Raw genomic sequence first — 27,134 nt, 5'->3', positions numbered from 1 at the left:
ATTTACAAATATACATTTTCAGAGGGGAAACTTAACCTTCTGAGACCATGCGTCCTCATACGAGGACATCAAATTGAAAAAAAACACACACCAAACAAAAGCTTGGGTCTCGGACACAAACCAACATTCCAGGGCAACAAGCAACCAGGGGCCTACATGGGAGAGGTGAGATCATTGTGCACTGCTGATCTGATAAATTTAAAAACTAAGACTTTGTCCAGATGGGAACTTTCTATAAATATTCTCATAAACATGGCACTCTTTCTAAAAATGCTTTCATCCACACAGAAACGAAGAAAATGACCCAAAATGTTGTAGTACTTATATTAGCCCTGCATGTGGCGCCATAACACTAACACAAAAATACATCCAAAACAGGAAACAAGACAGGAGCATGTGCATAAAGTTTGCACAATGAGTAGGAACCACAGACTGTAAATATTATACAATTTTATATACTGTAGACTGTGTCTATGGCTCATATATATATATATATATATATATATATATATATATATATATAAACACACTCTATGAGAGTGGCATTTTTTCTATAACCCCCCTTTTTAAAAAATATTGTTTAGGGGCTCCTAAAGCTTGGTTTATACTTTATGTATTAAACATTGTGCGAGGGCGCATGCACCAACAGTGATGCAATTGCGCAGTCCCCGCCCCTGCACGCTGGCCACGCGCAGTGTCGTGGTACGTGGTCAGGCACCTCCAAATTTTTGTAAATTAGTGCAGAAAAATTGACGATTTTGAAGGTGCTCTGGCAGAGCAGGTTTGCCTGTACCGGTATTTATATGATCCCTCTATGAGAGATCACAAAGATAATCAAATGGCTCAAAACTCATGGAGGGAGATTGCTGCTGCAATCCGTAAAGAGGAGTGGAGACTCCCAAAAGTAGCTGAAGTGCATTTCTTCATCCAAAACACGCATTGGCTTTACGAGCAGGTTCTCCTCACAATCTCTGCATCTTTCTGCATGAAACGGACAAACATACAATCTGATTTTGTGGTGTTTAGTGTGCTTATCAACCATAAACACAACAGGTGTTACTCCTGAATACAGCAGTCACTTTTGGTGTGTGATGTCAACTGTTTGTCCTCTTCTTTTTTTTACTACATTTGCACTGGCTATGTAATGTACTGCCGCCTGTCTTTATGGAGAATACTGCACTAATGTAAGCGTCAAGTATAAACGCCTCCACCACTTGTTCAGGTTTGCACACCATCAGCGGAGTCCAGCCCGACACTCTGAAGCTCAACTATAATGAGCCCTTAAAACAGTGTTTCTGTGTGAACGCACAGCTGAAATTATAAAAAATTGTTTTAAGTAATCATGAAAATTGTTCCCATGTAGACGAACCAAATGTAGTTAATTCATCACAGCTGTTAGAAAGTGCAAAAAATAGACACAAAGGGGACAAAAAAAAGCCAGTGGAGAAGACTGCGTCAGGATGAATTTAACGTAGAGTGAGGTGGCTGTTAACCTTTAATGAGCCAAACTTAACCTTCAAACGCACTCAAGATCAGACTCACATGGATCTCAGCATGAAATTTTACATCCCAATTACAAAATGTCAACTAAATTACTACTTACATCATTTTCCATAAAGACATTTAGCCAATGAGAAAAATAAGAATGTATAAGTTGTTCACACAGTTTCAGATGTAGTTAATGCCCTCAAACAAATTGTTAGGTTGAGTTGAATAAGGTTAGTTTTAGAAGCTAAAGTATGATGTGTGTGTGGGTGTGTGCGCGTGCACATTTGATCTGGGCAAAGCAGCACCATGTGTTGCATCCGCTTTTGATGCTTCTTATCAGTAAACCAGTTCCAGCCAGTTTCTTTCTTGCCTTCATCTTTTTTTTTTTTTTTTTTTGCTTAGACAGATACCATCTGGCTAAGACACTTCAGGTACAGTGAGGTGAGGAAGTTCTTGTCACTCACACACACACCCACACACACGCACACCCCTACCTTCTGCTTTCCTAAAAAAAAAAAGTTTAAATTTTCCTCCCCCTTCCTCCTCCTTTTCATTTTCGTATCTCATGGAGACAGTTTTAGTGTGCACACAGCGATAGCAGATAAGAAAAGTCATCGGCCAAGCTGTCTTTTAGGATGTAGACATAGCTCTCCTCCATGTTTCACGTCCATACAAATGTTGCCCTAAATTTAGCCTTTTGCACACTTCCTCCTGAATCTGCCCTCTCTCTGAATCCCACCTCTGGGTTCATCCCTTTTCATTTCTTCTTGCTTTTAAAATTGTTATTGTTTGTCTTGCAGGTTAATTTATTCTGTCAGCTTGAAGATGCTCTCCCACTTGCATTGAAAACCCTTGAAAAGGACTATGTATAGCACGAGAATGCATTTATAAACCCTGCAGTGAGACAGACCATTACATAAGGAGAAAATAAAAAAATATTAAAAACTAAAATTGGAATTTGCACACTGTATCAGTATTCACAGATCTAACGAGGAAGTATGACATGTAGGAGTAAAGAATTTAATAAAGACTAAATCCACAATTAAATGACGAGGGGGAACAAGTCAACAGGAAGAGAGGAGAAACACACTAAAAGATCAAGATCTCACACGGGAGGTTATGAGAAAGTAAAGTAAAACAAGCAGAAACCGTTTACCAGATAAGTACAAAAAGGAACATATCCAGAATGACTGATAGAAAACAAGAGGAAAGAGAAAGACAGCCAATAAAGAAACTGTTAGAGCCCCAAGGGGACTTGGGGTGGCTTTGTGGCCTTCCATAATGGCCTGTAGCCAGTGCAGTGATGTAACTGTGTCATTAAGTAGAGGATACAGGCCATTAGTTTGGCTGGCTGCAGCGATATGGGGAAGAGAGCCTGACAGCACACAAATAGCATCCATGCAGGATGAAGGGAAAGCACAGATCAATCAAAGAGATGAGTGAAGACTTGGGAGGACAGGAAAGACCAGATAGGTGTGTGGGGGAGGATGTGGTCTGAAGGAGAGAGGGGGCTTAAAGGGCAAATTGAGCAGAGATGCCCTTTAAAAGGTCAGCAGGGTGTAAACAAGGTGTGTGTGTGTGCGTGTGTGTTCGTGCACCTGTCACGTCACACTGGACATTTAGAAATTCACGTGATAGATGAAGCCTTTTTGACCTCATCCACTGCACCAAAGACACTGCGTGTTGACGAGTCTTCTTGTGTTGCAACTTCATTGTTGGCTCAACTATACGAAACACAGGTCTTAAAGTGATAGTTGAGTTCATTTGAGCCAAGGTTTGTGACAAGTTTACCTGTTGTGAATAGCTCTTTGAATGACCTCAGTTTGGAAAAACAGAGTTTAATTCTGACCAGACTGATGAGCGTCTGAGTGTAGCCAAAACCAAAGTAAATTACTGCCATCTTAAGTTTAATTCAAGCTTTAAGCACGTTGATGTGTGTAATTACGCTAATGTAAACATTAACAAAAAAACATAATGATGTAATAATTTGTTAACTGACCTAATAATAATTTTGAATAAATATAACAATAATTCAACCAAGGAATAAAAATGATTTGCCCTCCATTTAAACTGTGTCAGCACACCAGTGAAAGAAAATAAATATCCATTAAAAGTGCTGTTTCACATATATACACCCATCGATGTACACAGCCTCTGTCAGCAGAAAGTGAGCCTCATACACAATTATAAAACCATTTGAGGCAGCAGCATCTCACAGAATTGCATGGTGTGAAAAATTCTGTACTTTTTAAATATTACTTCTTCATTTTGTATTTCTTTCTAAGTTCATTGTTGTTAAGCTACATTCAATGGCACCTGTGAACTCAGATTGATGGTACGTATTTTTGTATCCCACTTCCAAGTTATTTCTAATGCAGCAGCCGCAAAAAGGAGGAGAAAATCATGTTAACGTTGAAGGGTTTACAAACACCAATTGCTAATATTCTATTGAGTATGCCTTTAAATTGGTGTGAACTTATGCCATAGGTGGTACCAATCTGTTTTGTCATCTTTCCCGGTAAAAAAACAAACAAAAAACTGTTGGCTAGACATCAATTTTTAATTGGGTCATTTAAGGTTTTAAAGCTTCTGAAAGCATTTTGTGGCCTCTATCTGTAAAACAGTTATTGTGCGCTCCATTCTCCTCCATCCTACGTGACCCCCATCTTCCTATCTCCATCCCTCCAAAGTCCTGATTTATGGTCCCATCCCCGCTCAAACTCATTCCCCCTCTCCTTCACGCCTCCTCTCATGGCAGCCACTAACCCTCACACCCGCAATTACAAGGGAGTCTCTTACAGTAAGAGCATCCACTCTGACCGTAAAAGGGTAAAGAAAGGGTCGGGACGAGAGATGCAGGGTGGCATTTACGGAAAGCAAACCCTTTGCCGAAGCCCTCCCACAACTCTTTCTGTCACACTCAATCCCTCTTTGCCAGTCAAAGCACATGGAGCTGGTTTGCCATTTTATCTTTCAGTTTTACAAATGAGTCATAGGATAGATGGGATGTTGTTTCTCCCCCCCATATTATTTAAATTTAATTTGAATAACATGGAGGAGTTAAGATGAGTGGGAAAACTCTGTAACCTGCAGAGGAGGCCCCGGAAAATTCTGCAGCACAGTCCTTTTCCACTCCACTGCTTTTGCTGCAGTGCCCCGTATTAACCAGTCTTCCCTCGATCCTTCCATCTTTCTTACTCTTCTCCCCTCCGACTCTCCTCCCCATCACCACCACTCACTTAAACTGCAACTGAGCTTATTCTTATCCACCGTCTCTCAAGCCAACACTTCAGGGGGGGGGGGGGTAGTCAGGATTATTTATGAGGGATGATAAAGCCATGAACCACATGCATCAAATGCAGACATGAGGAAAGGCGCAGATACGGAATCACAGCGGCTTCACATCAAATGAGCAAATGACCTTTTACGTAGGCAATAAAAAGATCAAATGTTTTGTTGTTACTTGTGTTTTTCCTGAAGTAAACACACACACACACACACATATATATATATATATATAAATTATAAATATTAATGTGTTATCCTCTGCAGGCAGCCTTGCGAGCATTTCTGAAAGATGTATTGGTGTGTGTGTCAGTGAATGTGTGTGTGTGTGTGTGTGTGTTTGCCCCTTGAGCTCTGCAACATTAGACTCAATTACCAGATGAGACCTGCACACCAGACTTCTACAATTAGATCACAGTTATACAAGCAGCATAGCTAACATGTGAGGGAAGGGAGACAATGAAGGGTGGAGATGTGGATGGTTGAGAGGAGAAAGGAAAACTCCTGGAGAAACAAGAAGAAAATTTGACGTATAGCAGCCAAAAAAACAATATAAAGTAAAACAATCTGTGTATTTTTTTGTTTTTAAACCTGCACACGTTCAGAACTCAACTGCATTTAAAAAGATAGTTCAGATCTTTTGAAGCAGGGTTTGTAGAAAGAATGATCTTCTTACCGGTTGTAGAAAGCCTTGTAAATAGACTTCGTTTGGAGAAACAGCTTTTAACCTCTATAAAATGGTGTGGAGTTGTTTAAAGACAGCAGCAATTCACTTTGTCTTGGCCCCACTCAGACTAGCTGTTAGTTCACCAATCCAGTCAGAGTTAAACTATTTCAATTTTTCTCAAAATACAGTCGCTCAAAGAGCTATCTACAGCAGGTAATATGTCCTTTGTTCATAACCTTTCAACAGAACTCCACTTCAAAAGATCTGAGCTATCCCGTCAAAGTCCGAACTTGTAAATGCACGAAAACTTTGAATCAATCCCCCGCCTTGTAAAACAAAAAAGTACCAAAGCTGCTTCTTAGATTCACAAAAACCAGAGAGTTAAACCGAGCAGGCATTTTACGGTCTGTCAGCGACAAAGAAGCAGTTAAAGTGGAATTGTACAAAGCCTTAAACACACTGCCGGCCCATGGGAAATCGATACAGAGCCTTGGAGCGTGGTATTATACTGCTGTGATTCTCTCTTTTTCTACTGTGCACCTGCTGCTGCTGTCTCCACCAGATACTCCATCCTGTCGTCCCGCCTCTGCGCTCCCAGGAAAACCTGGCTTCACCTGGCAGTCAACACAGATTATTCCATTTTCTTTTTATTGCTCACAACTAAGAAGGGAATGATACTCCTCTCAAAAAGAAAACACATTTATAAGATAAATGAGCGTCTGGACAAAATGTAACTCTTGGCACAGTGTTTCTAATAGGAGCTCAGGTTCACAGCCATTGTGGGTGAAAAATGGCACAATCTTAGAGTTACCTGTTCCTCTAATAAGAGCCATAAAAGGGAGAGTCCTCTTATGGTTAAATAACAGACTTTTACAGTGGAGTCCTAGGGTTACATTATGGGAGACAAAGAGTAATACTGTGAATGCTGACTCAGCGTTCACACTGTTGTTTTTCTGTTTATTGTTTCTTCAATAAGTTATCTGGACTTCAACAATTTCAGCACACTTTCACTTATTTCAGCCACCCAGGAGTCAATATCTTTAGCTCCTTCAGAACAAAATGGCTGGGACTTGTGGTATTTAAAACTTTTATACTTTTTGAATTATTCAACTTTAATGCTTTTTTTATGAGAAAAAAGTTTTTATCAATTACGTCAAAAACAGGTTCTTTGAAATAGTCTTGCTTCAGCTTTTAGCTTTTAGCTACTGTTTTGCTCATTTTCATTTATAGCTACTGTTTTGCTATTTTAGCTTTTAGCTCTTATTCTGATAATTTCAGTTTTTAGCTTCTTTTTTATTAGTTTTGGATTTATGTACTGCGCTGCTAGTTTAGCTTTTAGCTAGTTTAGCTTTTAGCTAGTTTTGTTGATCTTAGCTTTATGGCACCCGTTTTTCACAGATAACGCAAAATTTCTACTTTATTAAGTATATATAATATAAATGTTTAGACCCAGAATTTGAAGACAAAAAATAACTTAAAGATTCAAAATAGAGCTTATATTAAAGGTCACACTCAGCCATGATATTACTTTTTGTATTGAACTGAAACATCTTGTGATGTTAATAAGTGTTTTAGAACTTCAAAGAAATCTTTACATTTGTGTCTGCTCAATGATTTCAAGTTTATTATTTAAATGCAAAACAAATTGAATACTCTCTCATTTCCTTCCTTAATATTACCCTCACCCGAGCAGGAGAACATTACTCAAGCTACATGAAGAAAATATTTTGAATTGTTCAAAAAAGGAAAGAAGAGTGAACAGGATTTGTATGTTTGCATTGTTGAAACACTCACATTCCTCCTCTTTGGGGTCCAGTTGTGTGACGCTGATTGAGAGGCGGTCCACTCGCTCCTGCAGAGAGTTGACCCGGAAGGAAAAGGAATGGGCCTCATTGAACAGCTCTCCAAAAAGGTCCTCTGCATATTTACCTGTAAAAACACATTGATGAGGAGTATTTATTCTATGTTTGAAAAGTGTTGAAATAAATTGTATAGAGAAAAAGGTATTTATCTGAAAGAAACAAAGGGTTGATTAGCGTGGGAGGCAACTTCTGGCTGTCAAAAAAGATATCTAATATTTACTCAGTTGATCAAAAAATCATTTGTCTTTAATAAATGATTCTTTTACTGTAATGCAAGTGTCAGAATTAGTTCATGTCAACTGACTCAGGAGACATTATTAGTCTTCAACACTTACGGTGAGCCCTTTGATTTTAAAAGTCAAATCTTCTGTCAAGACACAATCACAGCGATCATTGTTGGCCTTTTTTCTGTCTCAGCCTTTTCAGTTTTTAAAGATGTGACTATTAGTGAGGGCTGGAGACACAAAGTGTCAGCAGTGACTGAATTCTGTGGAGGGGTGCAGACCGACTGCTTCAATGTTTTAATGAAGACGAGACGTGTTGTGTGGACAGGTTTTACTTCATCAGCGTACACCTGAAACCTTTTTCTGTTTCTGTTGGACTGATGTCATAGTTTGTTTTATACAATAAGCTGGGGGCTGACGAAACATCTAGCGCAAAAACTCACATCAGCTTTTGTGAGGGAGTTTCCAAAATGTTTGTGAGGGCTCTGTTTCCTTGCTGAGCCTCGCTTTCGTGTTGCGGGAATTTCAGACATGTTGGAAAAATTTGTGTGACAAATTTTCTCTAATAAAATCTCCCGAAGTCACTGCGGGCATCAGGAACTCGTTTTGAATAGGAAGGGGTAATAATTTTTTAACGTTTAAAATCTAGTTAAAATGGGCAAATTTGAAGAAATAATGTGAACAGAACGACCATCTTTTCTTTTACACACCGGCTCTTAATAGTGACAAGCCAAGTTGTTTCCTAGAATCACTTTTCCAGTCCCAGCATCTGTTTTTGCCATTATATTTTGTTTTGAAAGGATCATAAAGTGGAAGCTTTGGTCACGGGTGAGCTGAGCTTTACTGCCTGAATACATGTATCCCCACTCACAGTGCTCCACTGAAGAAATGCCAATATCCTCGGCTGGCGGAATTAAGCAATAGAGCATGTCCCTGCACCCGAAGCTTCATGGTCAGTTTTAAAGCAAAGAACATGAAGCAGTACACGGTCCTAAATCATAAAGGGGCAGCTGTTAGAAGAATGCATTTCTGCAAAGAGGTCTTGTGTTCGTAGTGGTGGCTGGTAGGAGGGTGCTTGGATGGAATGGGGGAAACCACACTGGACAGGGGGAGTGGGGGAGTCAAATACTTGGAAGAAAGAAAAAATTCTAATAATTACTGACAAAGTAAAAGACTGTTTTTGCTTAAAAACACTCATCCCTAGTCTCAAACTCTTCTTAATTAAAGTGCGAAAACTTTGGGAGGGTAAAAAAACTGAAGAAAAAAATAAGAATAAACTGCAGTCAAATTGGTACACTTGTGACTAAACCGAGACATGAACACTTTTTGGCTAAACTGTGATGAAGAAATTTGCACGTTATTCTTGTGAATGTTGCAATTTATTCACTGTTATGTACATATGCAAACGTGTCATTTATTTTCTCGCAATTTTTTGTCTCAAACTAGTCACCAGACCAGTGACATTCAGGCAAATGCCACTAACGTAAACTCCTAGTGCCAGATTCTTTAATGAGCATTCTGTAGCTTGAAGTTAAAGCTTAAAATGTGTGAGCTTTTGATCATTTTTAGTAAAGAGGGTTTCAGTGTGAAACATTTTATTTAAATAAGTCACGAGGTGTTATTTACAGCAGTTAGGAAAAGACGGTTTCTGTTGATTCAGCCAATATTTACCACAGAAGAAAATCTGTTCTAAATTTTGTGCTTTACAGTGATAGCTGTTTAGTGGTGTAGGAGGAGCAACACTGAAAAGACTGCATGCCAAGACCAAACATTCCTAAAGTGCTGGAGGAAATCAAATAAAATGAAATCTATATAATCTCACACTTGTTTTAGTAATGTTTAAGTGAAAAATACAGACATGATAGGAAATTTCGAGAGTATGTGAAGAATCATAGCACAAGATGAAAAAACAAACAAAAAAACAAACAAAATACTATGCTGAAGTGACTTTCAAACCATAGTTTTGTATAATATGGTTTCTGAAAACATATTTTCTTACTAAAAGTTAGTTTTTTTTATTTGCCTGCCTTGTTTTTGATTTTGAAGACACTAATGATAAAATGCAGGTTATGCAACTAATGACCAAATTCAAGCAGGAATTTCCAGCCATGAAGGGTTTACCTTCACATAATTACGTTTTTCCCTAGAAAAGCAGAGCAGGCCACAGTGGCGGCTGGATATTGTCGGTCCATGTTGTTTTTACTTATTTTCGTTATTAAAACACATTAGGCTTTATTGCCCAAATAATCCTCCTTTTGTGTGCTGTCCATGGTTCTGAAGCACAAAAACAAGATATTTTACTGTACTTAAACAGAGGGTTGACTTTGGAGCAACAATATGGCCAACAACAGTGAAATGCCTGCATGGTATTATTAAAAGCTCTGCTTGTTAATCAGTTTAAAAGGTCTTGGTAGATTGCTCAGGTCATGTGTATCCAAATAACTGATTGTGTCAGTGTTTTATGTCAGCACAATATTTCCAGATTACCTACACAACCAGCCCTATTCCCACATTTTCAGCAGTGTGGTTTTCCTCCATTTTGCTTGAACCCAAATTATGTAAATAAAGCACCATAAAGGTTTGTCACAGGATATAAAATCTTTAAATCTTTCATTCTTTTAGGGTTTCTACTCATGGATGGGTTTATTAATTAAAAAATATTACAGACAGAAATGTCTATGAGGTAAAACATTTAAATAATATAAATTTTTGGACTTTACCAACTGACTCCCACAGACTATAAATACTTATATATTTTTAAAGCATTACAACTTTGTAGGGATTAGGGGTGCAATTGCAAACTATGTAGTTCATGTATTTGTACTTGTGAGTTCCTGTATTACTCACTGAGGCTGCTGAGCTGACGGATGACGTTGGCCAAGGAGATGTTGGTCATGCACTCCAGCTCGTTCTTGATGTTCCTTGGCAGTACTGTGTGGCACAGGTGCCTGGGCTCGATAGTGCGTTTCACCAGCGGCATCCTTTTGCTGCAACGACGCTACCTACAAGAGTGAGTCAGAGGAGGGAGACAAAACAGGGGGAGGATGGAGGATGAAAGTGTCATTAGTGCTCAAATGCTTGTTATGGATCCCACTGATTTTGCAGAAATCACCACACCTATCATTCATGTTGCTTTTCTGGCTTCACTGACTCGGTAAAATGTCTTTTATCATCATATCTATAATCTGTTTACTTTATCAAGGCACTTTGTCTGCCCACACAGCCATGCTAATAGCATTTAGTTGGATGATAAGGGTTTTAGAATCATTTTTCTTCCTTTGTAACAACACAAAGAAACAAGAAAAAAGGCAGAAACCCACAAATCAGATTATCTATACAGAAATGACACTTGGTTCACTGTCTGCTCCTGCTACATTTCCCCAAAACTTTCAACTGGTCTACAGCTATATGAGAAGTGCAACGTGTTCACTGTCTTAATTTGGCATGCAAATTAGCACCTCTTGATGAAAAAAGACACTACAATAATCATAATGATGAGCCACCCTGAGGCAAAAAGAACCATGTCCACTAAGTTTCGTGGCAATTCATTCAAAAAATGTTCATAAATATGTCAACAACATAGAATGTGTTATCAAAAAAGTCAAAACCTAAGCAGTAAAAAATAAGTGATCACTAAAAAAAAATATATATATATATTGAAACCCTTCCAACAGCAGCTGAAATTTCCCATTTAGTTGTTTTAACCGCAACATCTTCTGCTTTACACTGCCCTCCATTAGCATGCAAAACATGTCTAAGCTTGTAACAGTTTCAACACCATGACTGTACGGATTAAATGGGAAAAGTGTGACGCAAATGGACATAAAATCAGAGCAGATGGTGAAAACTGGAAGAGAAAGGTTAGACATCAGAGGAATATGAACAGCAGAGGAAGAGGCTAAACACCATCTACCAACAACTCTCTCAGTAACAACAGCAGTTAATCACGCTAACAACGTTTCAGCATCATCTCTCCGCTGTTAGCTTGTGTTTAATGAGAGGAGGCATGTGAAATGATGCAGAAATCAGGTGTACTGATGGACTGGTGGACTGCTTAGCCTCAACCGTGAGAAGGCCTCGTTAAAGCACCGATTAAACTTTAACTGACGCCTGGTGCTTTTAATATTTTGCTGTATTTTTAGCTGCGTCTCCGTCACAGAGGAATAAACACGATTATTGACCATATCCATAGAAATGTAGTGCATGAAGGCTATTCTAGGAAGCTGCCAGGCTATAGGATGGTGACTGTGCCGAGGTGAGTCATATGGGAAACGTCTCCAACAGGGCCATCAGTGAAAAGATGTATCTCTCTGAGCTTGTGATTGGAATGACAAATGTAGACAATGTTTTAATTCTACAAAAAAACATAAAATCCCTGCATAAAATCTATGCCTTCTTGTAAAATTAAAAGACATGCTCTCTGCTTTATAGTTGAGTTTAATTTCCTCTTATGGGCACTTCATCAACCTGAAAATCCCATCTGATGGACACCAACACTTTTTCCAACCTCCAGTTATACTGCCAATGAAAAATGAACCCATACGTTACTATTTGCCAAGGCTGGAGGTGCAGATTCAACTGCTTTAATACTGATCTTTAGCAAGTGGATTCAGCCATATTTAATATGACATATCTTGGAAAATTAGTCCTAAAAACACAAAAAAACAAAGATGGACCTCAAACTACAATGTAAATGTAACAGCATGTAATACCAAAGGATCCATATATCCCTAAAACATGTAATCAACACACTTATTCTTCTTTTTCTTAAGTAGTAGATAGAAAGATTGTTGTAACAGTCATGTCTCTACACTCAAACCCTTTAAGTATCAGCTGGTTCACAAGCAACTGGCCCCAAAGTGGGCTAAGCTACAGCTCTGATAACATGTTCATATGAAACAGTTTAATACTTTCAAAGTTATCATTATAACAAACAGCCAACAAACACAATCTTAGTAAGGAAACAACTGGATGTCTGTTTTTTTTTCTTCTCACTCTCTAAATCAATGGTTCTTAAACTTTTCAGCCTCTGACCCACAAAAGAACAAAGGCAGAAACTTGTGATCCTTGACTATCTTTGGTTAAAGTATAAAAACATTGTAATTAGGCCAATTAAAAAAAGACAATGACCACAACCACCATAACACTATTTATGTTTGGATTCACAGACTGAATCTGACTGACTATGATCTCAAGCCCACACAGAAAGTCAGCATACTGCTCTTGGTTGGCAAGACTGATCTATCCAGCAGATCATGGCATGAAACACAATCGGCGGGTTGGTCGGCGGGTCATCTTTGTTAACAATCGCATACCAGTAAGCAAGCAAGAAAAAAAGTGCAAGAAGTAGCAGTAAGAATTAAAAAAGCATGGGTCAGAGACACAAGAAATAGCATATATTTACATCATGATAAAGGCGTTTTGGTACTCTAAATAGTAAAGTAATTAATATACAGGTACTACACTGTGTATTACCATATACTTCAAAACAAACTCAAGGGAAAAAAAAGTTTTTATTGTCTATTTAAAAAATATTCACATCTAAAATGTCCCAATATTTTGTACAGAAGCCAACCAAAATGAACTCATTCCATCATCATTGTGTTTATTACACTGTCACACATGAAGATTAGCTCGTTTACAAAGAGACTGTTTTTGCACCGCTCTCCTTTGTTCTTATCTCCCACGTTCAAGGTCTCTCTTCAGAAAATAATGTGTTGCTTTCTTAACCACTTTCTTCCTACCTTGAGGGTCCTAAGAGTTATTTTTGAGGATGACAGTGACGGTCGGGGAAATAAAAAACAATGATGGAACATTAAGCTTCCTGACAGCATTAAAACTAAAGTGGCACAGGAAGAGAAAATGATTTTTGTTGGAGGAGAGAAGCGTACACTAGATTATTACTTTCCTTTTTAAATTAACCAAATAAAAGAATCCAGCTTGAATGCTTAAAAAAAGAAAAACAGATTGATGATTGTGATACGAAAAACAAAAGAGCAGAGGATGAAAGTGCCACAACATGAAAACACAAATAAGTCAAAGAGGTGATATTGACTCTTCTTGGTGTAGCTTTTTAAAACTGCAGGTGTTGACCATTTAAATGGGTTTATCACATGTTGGCAAAGTTCTTACACTTGTCTTGACATACAAAATAAAAAGGAACAAAGACATACGGTTCTTCCACTGTGCAACTGCAGGATGCAGTAACTGCCTCAAAAATACAAGCAAGCAGCTCCATCCACTGAGGTTTCATACCATAGTATGACATGATGGGATGTGACAGCAATACCCTCAAAGGAAAAATTATGTAGTTTCTTATGGGCTCCCGTGAGAAATCACTGACATGCTATCATAGATCTGACAGAGAGAGAGAGAAACAAGATGTCAGAGAGAGAAAGAGAAAGGTGGACATAAAGCTGAAAACCATTAAGACTCACAAAACTAAACCATAAATCAGATGACTAACAGCTTCATGTACAAGCAAAAGGTGTTGAATATGATTAGCTTATACTTTGCTCTGAATTCATAGAATTTAATACAAAAACTAAAACAAATGGCAAACACTGGACATAGAAAATGTGATTCTAGAAAAAGTTCAGCAGAATGGATGACACACTGACAACTGATGTGTAAAAATATGCATATGCATGATGCTTTTTCAGCATCAGGATTTCTCTTAAATTAGCATAAAAACTGTGTTTATATGTTCTGTCTAATTTTATCCAAAAGAATACATTGATTGTTGTAAAAGAAACAGCATCCAGTTTTCTGTTTGGTTTTATTTAGATTTTTGCACATTACCAAAACTTTTTACTCACCATTGAAAAATGGTAAATGATTACTTAGGGACAGACTTTTATTTACTTAATAAATACAATTTTACAGATTTCATCATCAACTGACAGTTGAGGATGTCACTAACTTTGGAGCTACCTAAAAATTTCAAAATTTTTTGCAAGCAAACTCTTCTTACTCCCACAACCTTTGGTACATATATACATGTCAAAATGTAGGTATTCTTGTCTTCTTTCACCCAGTGCGTCTTTCACTGCTATAGCACTTACAGCTTCCTCTCAAAACCCCCCAGAGGGCAACGAGTACAGCTTAGCTTCCACAGATTCAGTTGTATTTTAGCTCAAAGCATTCTCTTCAAAACTAGAAGTGATGGGTCTTTTAAACTTATATATACTACATAAAACATTGTAGAAATGTAAAAATGTAAATACTTGGCTATCAGAGCCTTCTGCCACTCATGGTTCAATAATCTTTAGGAACTGACTCATTGTTTTCACACAGTGACTGTTTGAGACTTATTTTCAGTATGCGTTTTGTCTGCTGCTTACAACTTGGAAATCAGGGAGTGAGAGATACAGGAGTGTAGTTACCATGGTGACTGGGAGCAGCTTTACCATTTCCTTTGATACTGGTTCTCTTCACATTTCTTATTTCTTATAATAATTAAAAAATAGCCATTGTCTTTAGCTAGGATTTATACCAAGTTGATTTTTTTTTTACAGGGATTTCCTAGTTTAAACACCCCCCCCCCCCGTCTTTACTTTTTAATGTGAGCTAGCCAAGCTCCTTCCTATATGCACACGCCTTGTTCTGCTACGGCTTTTATGGCCCATTCATCTTGGGTGGTGCTTCCCACTGTCACAGATTACCATGGCAACAACTGCAGTGGGATGTCATTGGTCACTTTAAAACATCCCAAAAGACAGAGAGGCAAAAAGTGCGGGGGTAAAAAGGAACTCAAAAAAGGAGGGGGTGGATGATGGAAAGAAAGAGGGGCCACAATCAGAGTCTTGCATCTAAACAGTGATGGGTCTTTCACGCAATATGAGAAAGCAAATAAAAGAGAGAGTTCCGGGGGCCGCTCGTCTATTATGTGCAACCACAAAGCAGGGTGAGGGACGGCACGTGCCAGAGGAGAGAGCAATGGGCTTCCAGCGATGCGGCTCATTGCACTCAGGACAATATGTCCAACTTGAGGCTTTAATGAATCCTAATAGAGTGTTTACTTTCCCACAATGTAACTGCAGACCCCTCAGTATGGAGGAGGTCAAGGGCCTCTCAAACAGCTTAGGAACAGTAGACTCCTGACAGCTTCTTGTTTTATTTCTGGTTTACTCAACTACAAAAGAAACATGTTGGAATTTAAATCAAACAGGCTTTGCCTCTTTAGTGATCTTATCATTTAGTGAACTAAAATGCGAGGCCTGAAAACAAATTTTCTCAAGGGCTTGCCGTGAAACAAACAGCTTCCATGTAAATGATTGCAGTAATGGTGGGGCTTGACTTAAGGTCTTGACTAAAATTTACTAAATGGATTGAACAACATCATATGTGCATTTTCATCTGTCAAAACAAACGTTTCTATCTCCCAACAGCCAGCTGTCAAAAAGATAGTATACAATTTAATAGTAAATGACACTTTTACTTCTCACCAACATATTTGGTTGTTTTTGAACAAACTGCTTTTTCAGACCTTTCAAGATCTTCAAAAAGTACTTCACACACTACACAGAAGTAACTCTAAACACAGAGGCTTGTATTTACTTTCTGACATCCATCCTATAACTTATAGTGGTCAACAATTCAGCTGCTGCAAACAGCTTACAAATGCATCAAGAGCTGTGAATTATTTAGCCACACAGACACAAGTAAAGGCGCGCAAGGACTGAAAATAAACTCAAAAAGCTAAATAAATTCAGTCGAACTTTCTGCATCTAGAAGCTGCCGTTATCCTTCAGCTTTGGAATGGCTGCTATCAGGATTTACAATCAGGCCGAGCGTTTTGTCTTTTGTTCAGTGATTCTGGGAACTACAACGGCAGACTTGGACTACTTACTGTGCTACAAACAGCTGCAAGCATTAACAAACACAGACACCTAATCAGAAAAGCTGGCAGAACTGCAGTGGCCAATAGCAGAGGAGATCTGGCAGCCAAAGCTCACAGGAAGGTGGTTTAAATCAGTTATAGAGATTTGCAGGGCTGGACAAAAATGACTTTCTCCTCAAAAAATGTTTATTGATTTGTTTTTTAGAAATCAAGTGGGTCATAGTTTCAGCTAAAGGGCAATTTTATTCAATTGAACAAAAGGGAAAAAATACATTATGTGGTTGTTTTATTATTATGTTGTACTTAATTAGCTTGATAGGTCTTTAAACTGTGAAAGAAATTCTGGTGTTGAATTTAGAAGGAATAAATGACAGTTCAGCAACTCTAAAACAGACAATCCTACAGGCATGCTCACTTTATGCAAGATCTAAAAAAAAATAAGGAAGCAAAAATTTCTCCCTCAGGCTCCAATTATTTTACAATTCTTGACAAGGAGAAGTTGATCAAACGACAGACTGTACATATAAAAGATTAATGTAGCCTCTGGCTACGAAAAGTGAAGCAACTGCAAAGAGCATTAAATCGGAATTCTAGCTGATGACCAGCAGGAGTTGAAGTCAGGTCAAGCAAGCCTCTAAAGAGGAAATGACCCTACTGCTCATTTGATTTGTCACCAAATAAACCTTTTCCAAACAGCTTATATACTTGGACAACTTGCTGAGTACCAGCTTTGAATGCCAATTTCAAGTCTTCTTCAATCCAGCTTCAAGTTCATTAGCAAAATTATAGTCCTACTTAAATTAAAAAAAATAAATGTAAAAAGATGGTAAAACACAATATATTTTTAGATATGCATTAAGTCTTCCAGGTTTCAGCTCCACAAAATAAACACATTCAATACTGAAAAGCCAAAGTCTTTTGCAAGTTAGGTAGGGTTGTGCATCTCTGGTCTGAGGCCAATACGATATGTATTTTATTACACTGCCAACAAATCAGATTCATTAAAGATGCATGAGCAGCAAAAACCAATAAAATACAATTCGACCCCTAATCACAAGACAGTTCAGCCCCTAATCACAATACAATGCAATACAATACAAAAAAGCAAAGGAATGCTTCTGTCAGTTATTGAGACAATTTTTCATGGTTTAATTAAAAAAAAAAGACCTAAAACAGGTCTTGTTTGGAAATTACAGAACATCTGACTCTCAAGCAAACAACACGCAAAACAGAGGCAAAATTAAAATGTGCCAGCAGCAGATGTGTTTAACACTCTTTCAGTAACTCAGCAGTGAGCAACAAAATGCTTTTTCTACATTATAAATAATAAAACATAACTTAACCTTTTTTTCCCACTGGATAATTAGTTGATCCACCAAACAGCTAATGAAAAAACACGACTAAATGGCAGGAAGAGCAGCCAGAAGAGGAGTTGTTCACTAAAAGAAGTCAACACAGGGGATCTGTTCTTCATATCCAAACGTAACTCCACTTTTTATTTTATGCGTTTTATAGTGGATGCCTGTAGAAACAAACTTGCTTGTAGACTTTTCATTTAATCATTATATGAATTGGATTTTCAGATTTCATCAGATTTAAACCCTTAAAACTGTATTGGTACACAGCTGCTCCTATACCCGTATAACATATGCATATCACATACGGGCCTTATTGATGTCATGTTTTGTTTATGTAAAAGCAATCAACGACTATATGATGGTGTATTCTTCTTGATACAGTTCATTTTTTTTTGTGGATTATTTAAATGCTACCTTTTGTGGTTTTACAGAAAAGGCCAAGGGATAGGTGTAGGGGTAACACTAAGAAATAAAATTCGGTTTTAGACTGAAAAAAAGAGACCTCTGCACAGAAAGAAGCCCTTGGTGCACATTAGAGGGTGGTAGAATTTCACATTAAAGCGAGAGCTTATATCATAAACTCCTTCCCACCTCCAACACCAGCACACAGAAACATCAACCCCTGTTCACCAACACCACCTCCCAAACCACCAGTCACAACACACCATGTTGGGAGAGCACATACCTGTCTTTTCTCTTGCCAATTAAATTTCTGTACCAACCTGACACTTCTTAGGGGGGGTGTGATGACACCTCGGAGGTTCTCACTAGCGTTGTGCCATTAAAACACGCATACACATACACACAAACATTTACACGTGCTCCACAATGGGCTTAAAATACACCTGCAGCACTGAAGCTGTCAGGTCGAGCTGAGGAAACCAAGCTGACTAGGTTTGCTGTTATGGGAAACTTGTGGCTAGAAGTGGATAATAAAAAAACAATAATTAATAAGTAAATGGTTTTACTGCTTGAGCTTAAATAACGATATAGCTCAGGGGTCTCCAATCCTGGTCCTTGAGGGCCACTATCCTGCATGTATTACCCTTTTCCTGCTCTAGCACACCTGATTCAGTGGTTAAATTACCTCTTCATGTTCTGCAGAAGCCTGTTAATCACCCATTGATTCAAATCAGGTGTGTTGGAGCAGAGAAACAAGGAAAACATGCAGGACAGTGGCCCTTGAGGACCAGGATTGGAGACCACTGACATAGCTGCAAGAATAAATGTGTCAGTGTTTTTATTATTCCGTAGAGCACGGCAAACCTAGAAGTGTGCGATTATGACACAACAGTGTTTGTTTGTCTTTTATATTTTATATTCAGAGCATAGTTAATGATGAGCCTTACAATCACTGTGTGGTTTGACACAGACCACGCCATTTTCTCACAAGATTAGAGCACTTTAGACATTCATTCAGCAATTATTCTTTTTCCCCACAGTTAAAAAGACAAGTAAATATTCATGGACATCTGTGTGGCAACATCAATGAGTGAAGTGTCTCACGAACAAACAGGCTCACAAAAGTTTATCTGCTGAGTGAATAGAAACCCACCGAATAATGAAAGCCTGCTGCTCAATAATAAATGTCTGCATGCTTGCACTGTGCAGCTGTGCTTGTTAGGCCTGAGAGAAATTCTATTACACCGACTCCCTCTCTGTTCACACAGATGTGAAGGGCATGCACAAACTTACAAGACAGCAGCAACCCCTCTCAATTCAAACAACAGGGGGAAAAAAAAGCAAGGGCATGCTTACGAGCTCAAGGAAAACATCAAGTAGCCAAAAAACTAAGGTATCAACAACTTCTTGCTTCCTCTCAAAGTTCTGGTACAAAGGATGATTAAAAACATGTTAAATCAAAATTTTGGCCCAATAATGGTTAATATTATAAAACTGCACTCATTGCATGTCTTGATGTTTTTGCCAAATGTGGTCAAGTTAAGACTTAGTTGCAAAACAAACAATGACAGTTAAATAAATTTGCACAACATATTGACTGTTAGGACATGATGCACTGCAGTATAGTTGTTACTAAATTACTTAATTTGTAACGTTTGCAATATAGCCTTTGTAGTTAAGACTAGTATGTAGAAAAAATTTATATTCACAAGAGGCAGATGCATTGTGCTAGATTTTGCCACAAGCTATTTTCCATCTGCAGTCCCTATAGGCTTGTAAACATGAGATAAATAAATAGAAAAACAATCAGAACTAATACATATAAATCCGGAGTTAAAACAACAAAAATGTGTATAGACAAACTGAAATCACTTTTTTTTTTTTACTAACAACTACCAAAAAGACACATTAAAATTACTTTCTCACACTGATCTGAATAAATGAGCATATCAAATGGCCACATAATGACTTGTGGGGAAAAGTCATTGACTAAATAGTTCATGGAAGAAGTCTTGGAAGTATCAAGAGGAGTCTGTTGGAGACAGAGATGTTCTGTAGTCATAAAGTTCAGTTATTCACAAGCTTCACAAGCCTTGTGAGAACTCATTAAGGCTTGGCAGCAACTGAGGGTTGGATGTGAGAGGAAGAGGTACAAGGAGTGAGGGGGATTTGTGGGATGAATTGAACCAATTAGATCACGCCGAGGGCAGTTGTACAAACTTCTCAATGAGTTTCTCTTGAGTTTGAGTGCAGACTCTTTGAGAATGAGTGAAGATTCACACAGATGGTCAGTTTAGGTGTCCTTGCTGTAAGGAGGCCTAAAGCGGTGCCAGTTGGTACAGAGCCCTAAGCCTGAGGACTGGGATGACATTAAATGTTAATTTAATAAACTTCTGGCTGATGCACAGGCAAACAGCTAATAAGAGCAATTTCCTGTTAAAAAAAACATTGAAGAGGCAATCATAACTTAAGATGCTCTCTAACAAACTGTACACCAAAACCAGGGCTTTATTATAGGAATCAGGAATAAAAATCCATGTAATAATTAATCATTTTATATCTGTTAACAATTACAAAAAAACAACTATACAAATCAGATCACTTGTATATATGCCACATTGGAAAACAACAGGAGTTAATCCACAACCTTTAAAGTCAGATGGATTACTAATAAATGTGTACAAGACTACCTAAAACCTGTGTCATTGATTAGATAAATTAGATTCTAAAACTAATAAACAAACACAATCCCTTTTTGGACTAGGAAGGAGATAGTTCATATCAAATCAACACGAGTATTCTGTTAATGTTAAAGTAGTTGGGTGGGAGAAGCAAAGGGTAATGAAAAAAGAAGACAAAATGTGTTCCAACAGCTTTGTGTTACCAGCACTGCAAAGACTGACCATATTACAACTTCAGATGATCATTTATCCACCAATTTTACAGAATATTAGTCAAGATACAATAAAAGCAGTTCATCCAAGCAGCGAGGGCAGAGTTTTTACACTGTGGCAGATACCCAAAGGTGTCTGCGGGATTCAATTAGCTAGATTTAGATGGAGACTGAGTGCAGTGAATTTAAAACCAGATCATCACAATTGAGCCACAATAAAATCCATCCACATTGCTGACACACACACACACACATATTCTCCTTGTCCAAATGTGTTTTGTCTCCAGAGATGGAGGGACAGTTGACACTGGCACAAAGAGGATGGAAACAAAACACTTTTTTCCCCCTCTTGCTTCTACTGTTAAGCTATCTGTTTGTTTCCGATCGATGTGTCTCAAAAAGGAAATAAAGCCCAATTCTTCCAGCAAGTAGAGAGGTTCTCACTTGTGTATTCCCTCCCTTGAGTTGCCTCTATTTTTTACCCCTTATCAGTGAGTGTATTTCAAGGACCCAGTCCTATTTTCAGTATTAAGTAAGGCTGAAGTGGGAAGGTACAAATACACTTCCATCAACACAAGAAGAAGATAGAATCCACTCCAGCTGCTATCTCTGCTCAACACAATTCCATGTTATCTCTCATGGTCAGTCAGACTTTGGTGTGTCGGTTGTCCCTCTTGTCACTTCACCCTTGAGAGCGAGAAGATATCCAAGTCGTTGCGCCCCACCACCATGAACTGTTTTAGTCCTGTTACGGTTGGATTAACTTAGTTCATATATGCTCTATACCTTTTAACATTTACCTCACATGACAAACTTTAACACCAGTCAAAACTAATCTCTAGATCTTTATCAAGAACACTGTAAGAAAACACTATAGGTTACTTCTTTACCCGACTACAGTTTAGGGATCAAATCTGTTACTACTTGAGCGCAGTTCTCATACAAATTCCTGAAACCTCTTGAGAAATATTTGAGACTCAATCAAACTTAGCAAAAGCGTCACAGGTGATTGTAGACAGGCTGCGATTCCTGGAGTTGACTTTTCCTTTCTCTGGTGGAAATCTTACACCACCTGACTGTGTTTGACAAGCAGACTTTTGGATTCGGTCTTCAGCACTGTAAAAAAAAGTTTGGGAGCCCGGTGCGCCCCCACTGCTCTACTGCTAAGCCTTTTTCTGACACACAAAACTTAGTATTGCCAAAACCAAATATCTAGCATGCTAGATATTTAATGAAAATTGGCAGTGGAAAAGTATTCACTGGGAATAGAAAGAAGAAAATTGGGGGTGACATTTAAAGTATGATCCAAGCTGAACGTGAACTATGCATGTTGAAGATATAACCATTAAGCTATCAAGAAGGAAAAAAAAAATAGATATTTTATTTGGAGATTCAAATGAACAAATAGTCTAAAATGCACAATGACAATAACCTTAAAAGTAAATGGTTTTGAAAAAAAAAAGCAAAATGCACCAAAAGCAGAACAAAAAAATAATGTCTGAATGTTATTAAAAGCAACAAAACCACATGCTCATTTAGAACAGGTATTGATGGTGATTCAGTGTTAATACAAGAACAGATTATTTTTTTATGAGCCAGTTGGATGAAACTAAAAGGCGCATTATTTTAAATGAGCCTGCAGAGAATTCCTCTTTACCTATGCTTAATATATGCCATATTTGTAAAGAAAAAAAATTGTTTGAAGCTCTAGGCAACATTTGCCCCACTTGTTCTGCTTCCCCGTTACCTCCTGATGAACTCACTGTAGCTCTGCGTTAAAAACAATGTGGTCAACCACTCAGACATGGCTGAAGTCCAGCCAAGGCATTATATTGACTACAAGTTGGCAGAGATCATTAACTTCTTTGAAAGCTGTCTGCTTTGAATGCGCAGCTCCGCTTTACAAAAAGTAGGACAAACGAAGCGAGAAAAGGAAAGTGGGAGACGAGAGAGAAAAAGGAAGGAAAAAAAATGCAGAAGCCGAAAAGACACACAGAGGGTCTGTAAACAACAATGAAGAGTGAGACAAACTGAGAAAATAAGAGGTTCTGCAGCAGTCCCAGAGGTGAGGCCAGACCTATCTGTCAGCACCTATCTGTTCTCCTGAGGCTTAGCTAAGCAAAACAGGCTTTTGCCTCAAGTTGCCACTAACATTTATATAACCACACAGAGAGTATTGAAATCACTCTCTGACCTTATCCTACACTTTAAGCTGGACCCAAACGGTCTGCAGCTTTCCTGTTTAGCTGGAGGAAGATGGCTTTCCTTTAGGCACCTTAACGCCAAGCTTCTTGAACTCCAAAGACTGGTCTGGCATTTAACCAGCTTTAAGCTTGATTAAACAAGCGCAGACATAAAAAAAAAGTTCTTGGAGCATGACATTTTGCCCTATACCTCCTCCAGCACTGCATGTAACTCATAAAGAAAGAGCTGGATGCTCTTTAAAAGATCACTCACTACATTCATTGCCATCTCTAAACTTCTAGCAAGCGGAAATTACTTCTGAGGAGCGAAATGTCTTCAAGAATCTAAAAACAGACGACTTCGGTTCAACTTGCTAGGATTACCACGTCCTGGATGACTGAGAATGTACACCAGCATATTTCTGAACTTCTCCTCCGGTGTTGCAGTATAGGAGCTAAATAAACTGAATTCTCTCACCTGCCAATCAGATACCTTCCCACTGCAGAATGTGTCGTGTCTGGTTTGTTATGTAAATTCTGTCTGGAACAAAAATGATATAAATCATCTTCACTTATCCCACTGGAGGGGTTTAAAAGATAGAAGTGGTGCCCATAGTTGGGGCCTGATTTTATTTCTGTTTCTAAGTGTTTCACATCATCACTGAACAGAATTTTGTAGGAATTGTACTCTTCCTACCAAATTGCTACAAAAGCCGAAAAAAACTTATGGAAAGATCCATTAAACCAACTAACTGGTGACTATTAGAGACTAGAGCAACATGTTTTGGTAGGTATGCAACAAAAATATAATGAACAAGATAAGTAATAAAACTAAGAGCTATAGAAGTTCTTAAAAGAATGCATATTGGTGGCTACCCTGCAAGTTAGAGTTTTAAACAAAGATGTTTTGCTCAGTGTATGTGTTGAGGATGAGTCTCAGTTACAGTCACACAAAATTTTACCCTAATCTATATAATAAATAACTGTCAGGCAGTAAAACTCTCAATAAGCAATGTGCAACTAGAGTAATTAATGATATTTCTCTGTGGCAGAAAACAAAAAGCCTTTTTTATATTATTTCTAGACTTCCCAATACTAATGTTTAAACTTCAGAGGAGATCATAAGTCAATATTTGGTGCAATAACCCTGATTTTTAAACACAGCTTTCATGCATCTTGGCGTGCTCTCCAGTCTGTCACATTGCTGCTGGGTGACTTTTTGCCACTCCTGGTGCTAAAATTCACTCAGCTCAGAGATGCTTCAGGGCTGGTGACCATCCATCATCCTATTGATCACATTCCAGAAGTTTTCAATGGGGTTCAGGTCTGGAGATCAGGCTGACCATGATCAGTTACTTTTGAGTTTTTACTAGCACTGTTTGTGTCATCCAATTAGTCTGATTGAAAGAGGTTAAAGATGACCACATCAGTGTTTTTTTGTACTTTTTTTGTTAAATGTGATTTGGTTCAGGTGATTACATAATCAGTACATCATTAAGTAAAATGAGGTGTGCTTGTGGAGTGAAATACATGCAGATATGCTGATTTCAGAAATATTAACAGTGGACTCCTAATTTGCATATCAATGTAGCGACAAGAACTTCCTTAAGATTATCATCAGCACCAAAAGCAATCTTATTTCCATGTAGCAGTGTCATTCCAAGCTACGGTACAGTAACTGAGTGCTGGGCCTCTCGACAGACAGTGATGCCAGGCTTCATAAAAATCATGCAGTGTCGGGCAGCTAGGTCGAGAGGACATAAGGTTCAACAGTTAAAGCTCCAAAGCTAGCAACACGCTGACCTCCGAGGCAGTGAGTCATAGTTACTCATCCAGCATCGCGAGGTCAGGTCAACAGCACTCACGCGAAATAATATCAAGCCGGATACGTGTGATGTCATGCATGATACGCAAACATTCCCAAAGACGCACACCGACACTCCACTGCTGCAGATCAAGGACAGAGCAGCAAAACCAGTAGACACCATCAGAGTCTCAGATATGACTGACGAATATGAGGAAAAAAAAGTGTATTCTCTTTCTTACATAAGACTCGACCCTCTTATCGTAGCTGTGGGCATGTGTCTGTGTATGAAAGACAGTTATGTAAGGTACTGCTGGGTATCAGACTATTTCCCAAAGCTTCACACATGAGACAGAGGCTCTACTTCATCATATTATGGGTAAAATGTTAAGATAATTACAGAAGATAGAAAATTAGATTCAACGAGCTGCTTCATGTCATTGCACTTCCTCTAGTACAGCATAAATGTAGGACTGAAGTTACAATACGTAGGCTTTTCACGCAACCATAAATTGTCTCTCCACTGATCTTTTCTCATTAATAAATGTATCTTAACATATTTCTGACCTCCTTAAGACCCCTGATCTGTAGCACTGACAGAATGTCTGTATGAGAAGCACAATAACACAGATGCTAAATAAGTATGTTGAGAGTAGGTTTTCTTGCCGATGATTTAAATGAATTTGGCATTTCCTGCAAGCCATCAAAGACGAACAAGAGGCAAACTTGAGGAGCAGCTTACGCTTTGCAGCCTCTGCTTGGCTTCCACCCAGCGCGAATCAGACGAGCCTCGAACTCGAGTCTCATGCAAATCCAGAGCGGAGCTGGATTCTTGCTGAGAGCTGTAAATGAACAGCCAAACACTGGCTCCTAATTGAAGGCAGCGATTGTCTGAGTGCACAAGCAGACCCGCTATGAAACCGTGGACAAACACAACAGGACACTAAGAGGCTACTTCCCTTCTTGCTCCTCTCTTTTCTCACCACTTCATTATAGCTTCCCAGAACTGTTTTATAAACAGTTGAATGAATATTTCTCTTCTTTTAATAGCCGTCTGTCCTGATATTGCAAATTGCGATAGACTAAAATGTCAAAGGAAATCCATGAACAAGTGTTTAGTGCCACAACAATCTAGGGTTGGTTAAAAACTAAAAGAAATTGTGTGGTACATAATGTACTGGAAACAAAAGCTCATGCATCTTCTTTTTTTACTGCCTCACCTCTGTCTCCAACCCTTTGGTGTCTTTCCCTCTGTACATCTTGCTCGCAATTACTCTTAATCTAATACAAGGAAAGGAGCAGTGAAGAAAAATTAACGCTTATGAAAATCCTAATGAAAATTCAGTGCGGCTGTAATTGAATAAAGATGTAAAGAAATCCCGACAAAGCCTTGACGAGAGGGATTGAAGCTGCAGATGTGATAAACGTGCCTCGTCTTCTACTTTCACAGCCTAAATCAATCATTACAGTCAGCCACAGTGACCGTGGAGTCAACCATTTCAGCTCAATAAGAGCCCAGAAGAAAATGAGCAGAAATGTGGGAATGACAACGGGAAAGGGAATGCAGAGAAGAGACTAGCCATTCATCACTCAGCTTTCTTCTCTAAAGTAGCTGAAATGTAGCTAAAAGCTAAAATGAGCAAAACAGCAGCTGAACTCCAAAATGAGCAAAACCATAGCTAAAAAGATAAAAATAGCAAAACCATAGCTAAAAGGGGCATGAGAAGGCAAAAATGGAGAAAGTGTGCTAAAGCAGATTTAAAAGAGAACAATGTTTTAGAAGGAATTCAAGAGATCTCAATGTATTTTTCTAGGGAACTTATTTTTTGTAAATCAAAAAAGGTAAATAATTTGAAATGCATAAAAGTTACAAAAACCAAAAGTCCTTGCATCCAACTCCTGAATGAGCTGAATGTCTTGATGAATGAATGGCTAAAATAGCACCAAGTGTGCAGAAGTAGTTTGATTGCAAATAACATAAGGAAGAAAGGAAAAGAACAGTATGAATGCTGACTCAGCGTTCACACAATAAAAAGGAGTGTTAAAAGGAGAAGCATAAACTCCAGTACCGTGACACTCATCATAAGAGTACTCTGTTTTGCTTAACTTTGAATATTCAAATCTAG

At 38.4% G+C, this 27,134-nt stretch overlaps 1 protein-coding gene across 3 annotated transcripts in view; it reads right to left on the bottom strand.

The window, feature by feature from the left end:
• The window catches only part of wasf1 (WASP family member 1), a 54,868-nt gene that overhangs the window by 22,349 nt on the left and 5,385 nt on the right, over positions 1–27,134 (bottom strand). For all 3 annotated transcript variants that reach the window (XM_017423307.3, XM_037981599.1, XM_017423308.3), the window contains exons 2-3: positions 10,374–10,528; positions 7,235–7,369 (exon numbers count right to left, since the gene is read on the bottom strand). In XM_017423307.3, coding sequence (XP_017278796.1) covers positions 7,235–7,369; positions 10,374–10,506 — 268 coding nt within the window. In that variant the 5' untranslated portion in view covers positions 10,507–10,528. The remainder of the gene's footprint in view (positions 1–7,234; positions 7,370–10,373; positions 10,529–27,134) is intronic.

This window comes from Kryptolebias marmoratus, linkage group LG19, assembly GCF_001649575.2.
Source record: "Kryptolebias marmoratus isolate JLee-2015 linkage group LG19, ASM164957v2, whole genome shotgun sequence".
NCBI classification, from domain to species: Eukaryota; Metazoa; Chordata; class Actinopteri; order Cyprinodontiformes; family Rivulidae; genus Kryptolebias; species Kryptolebias marmoratus.
Note: the sequence above shows the minus strand (reverse complement) of the source record. Positions and strands in the feature narration are given on the sequence as shown.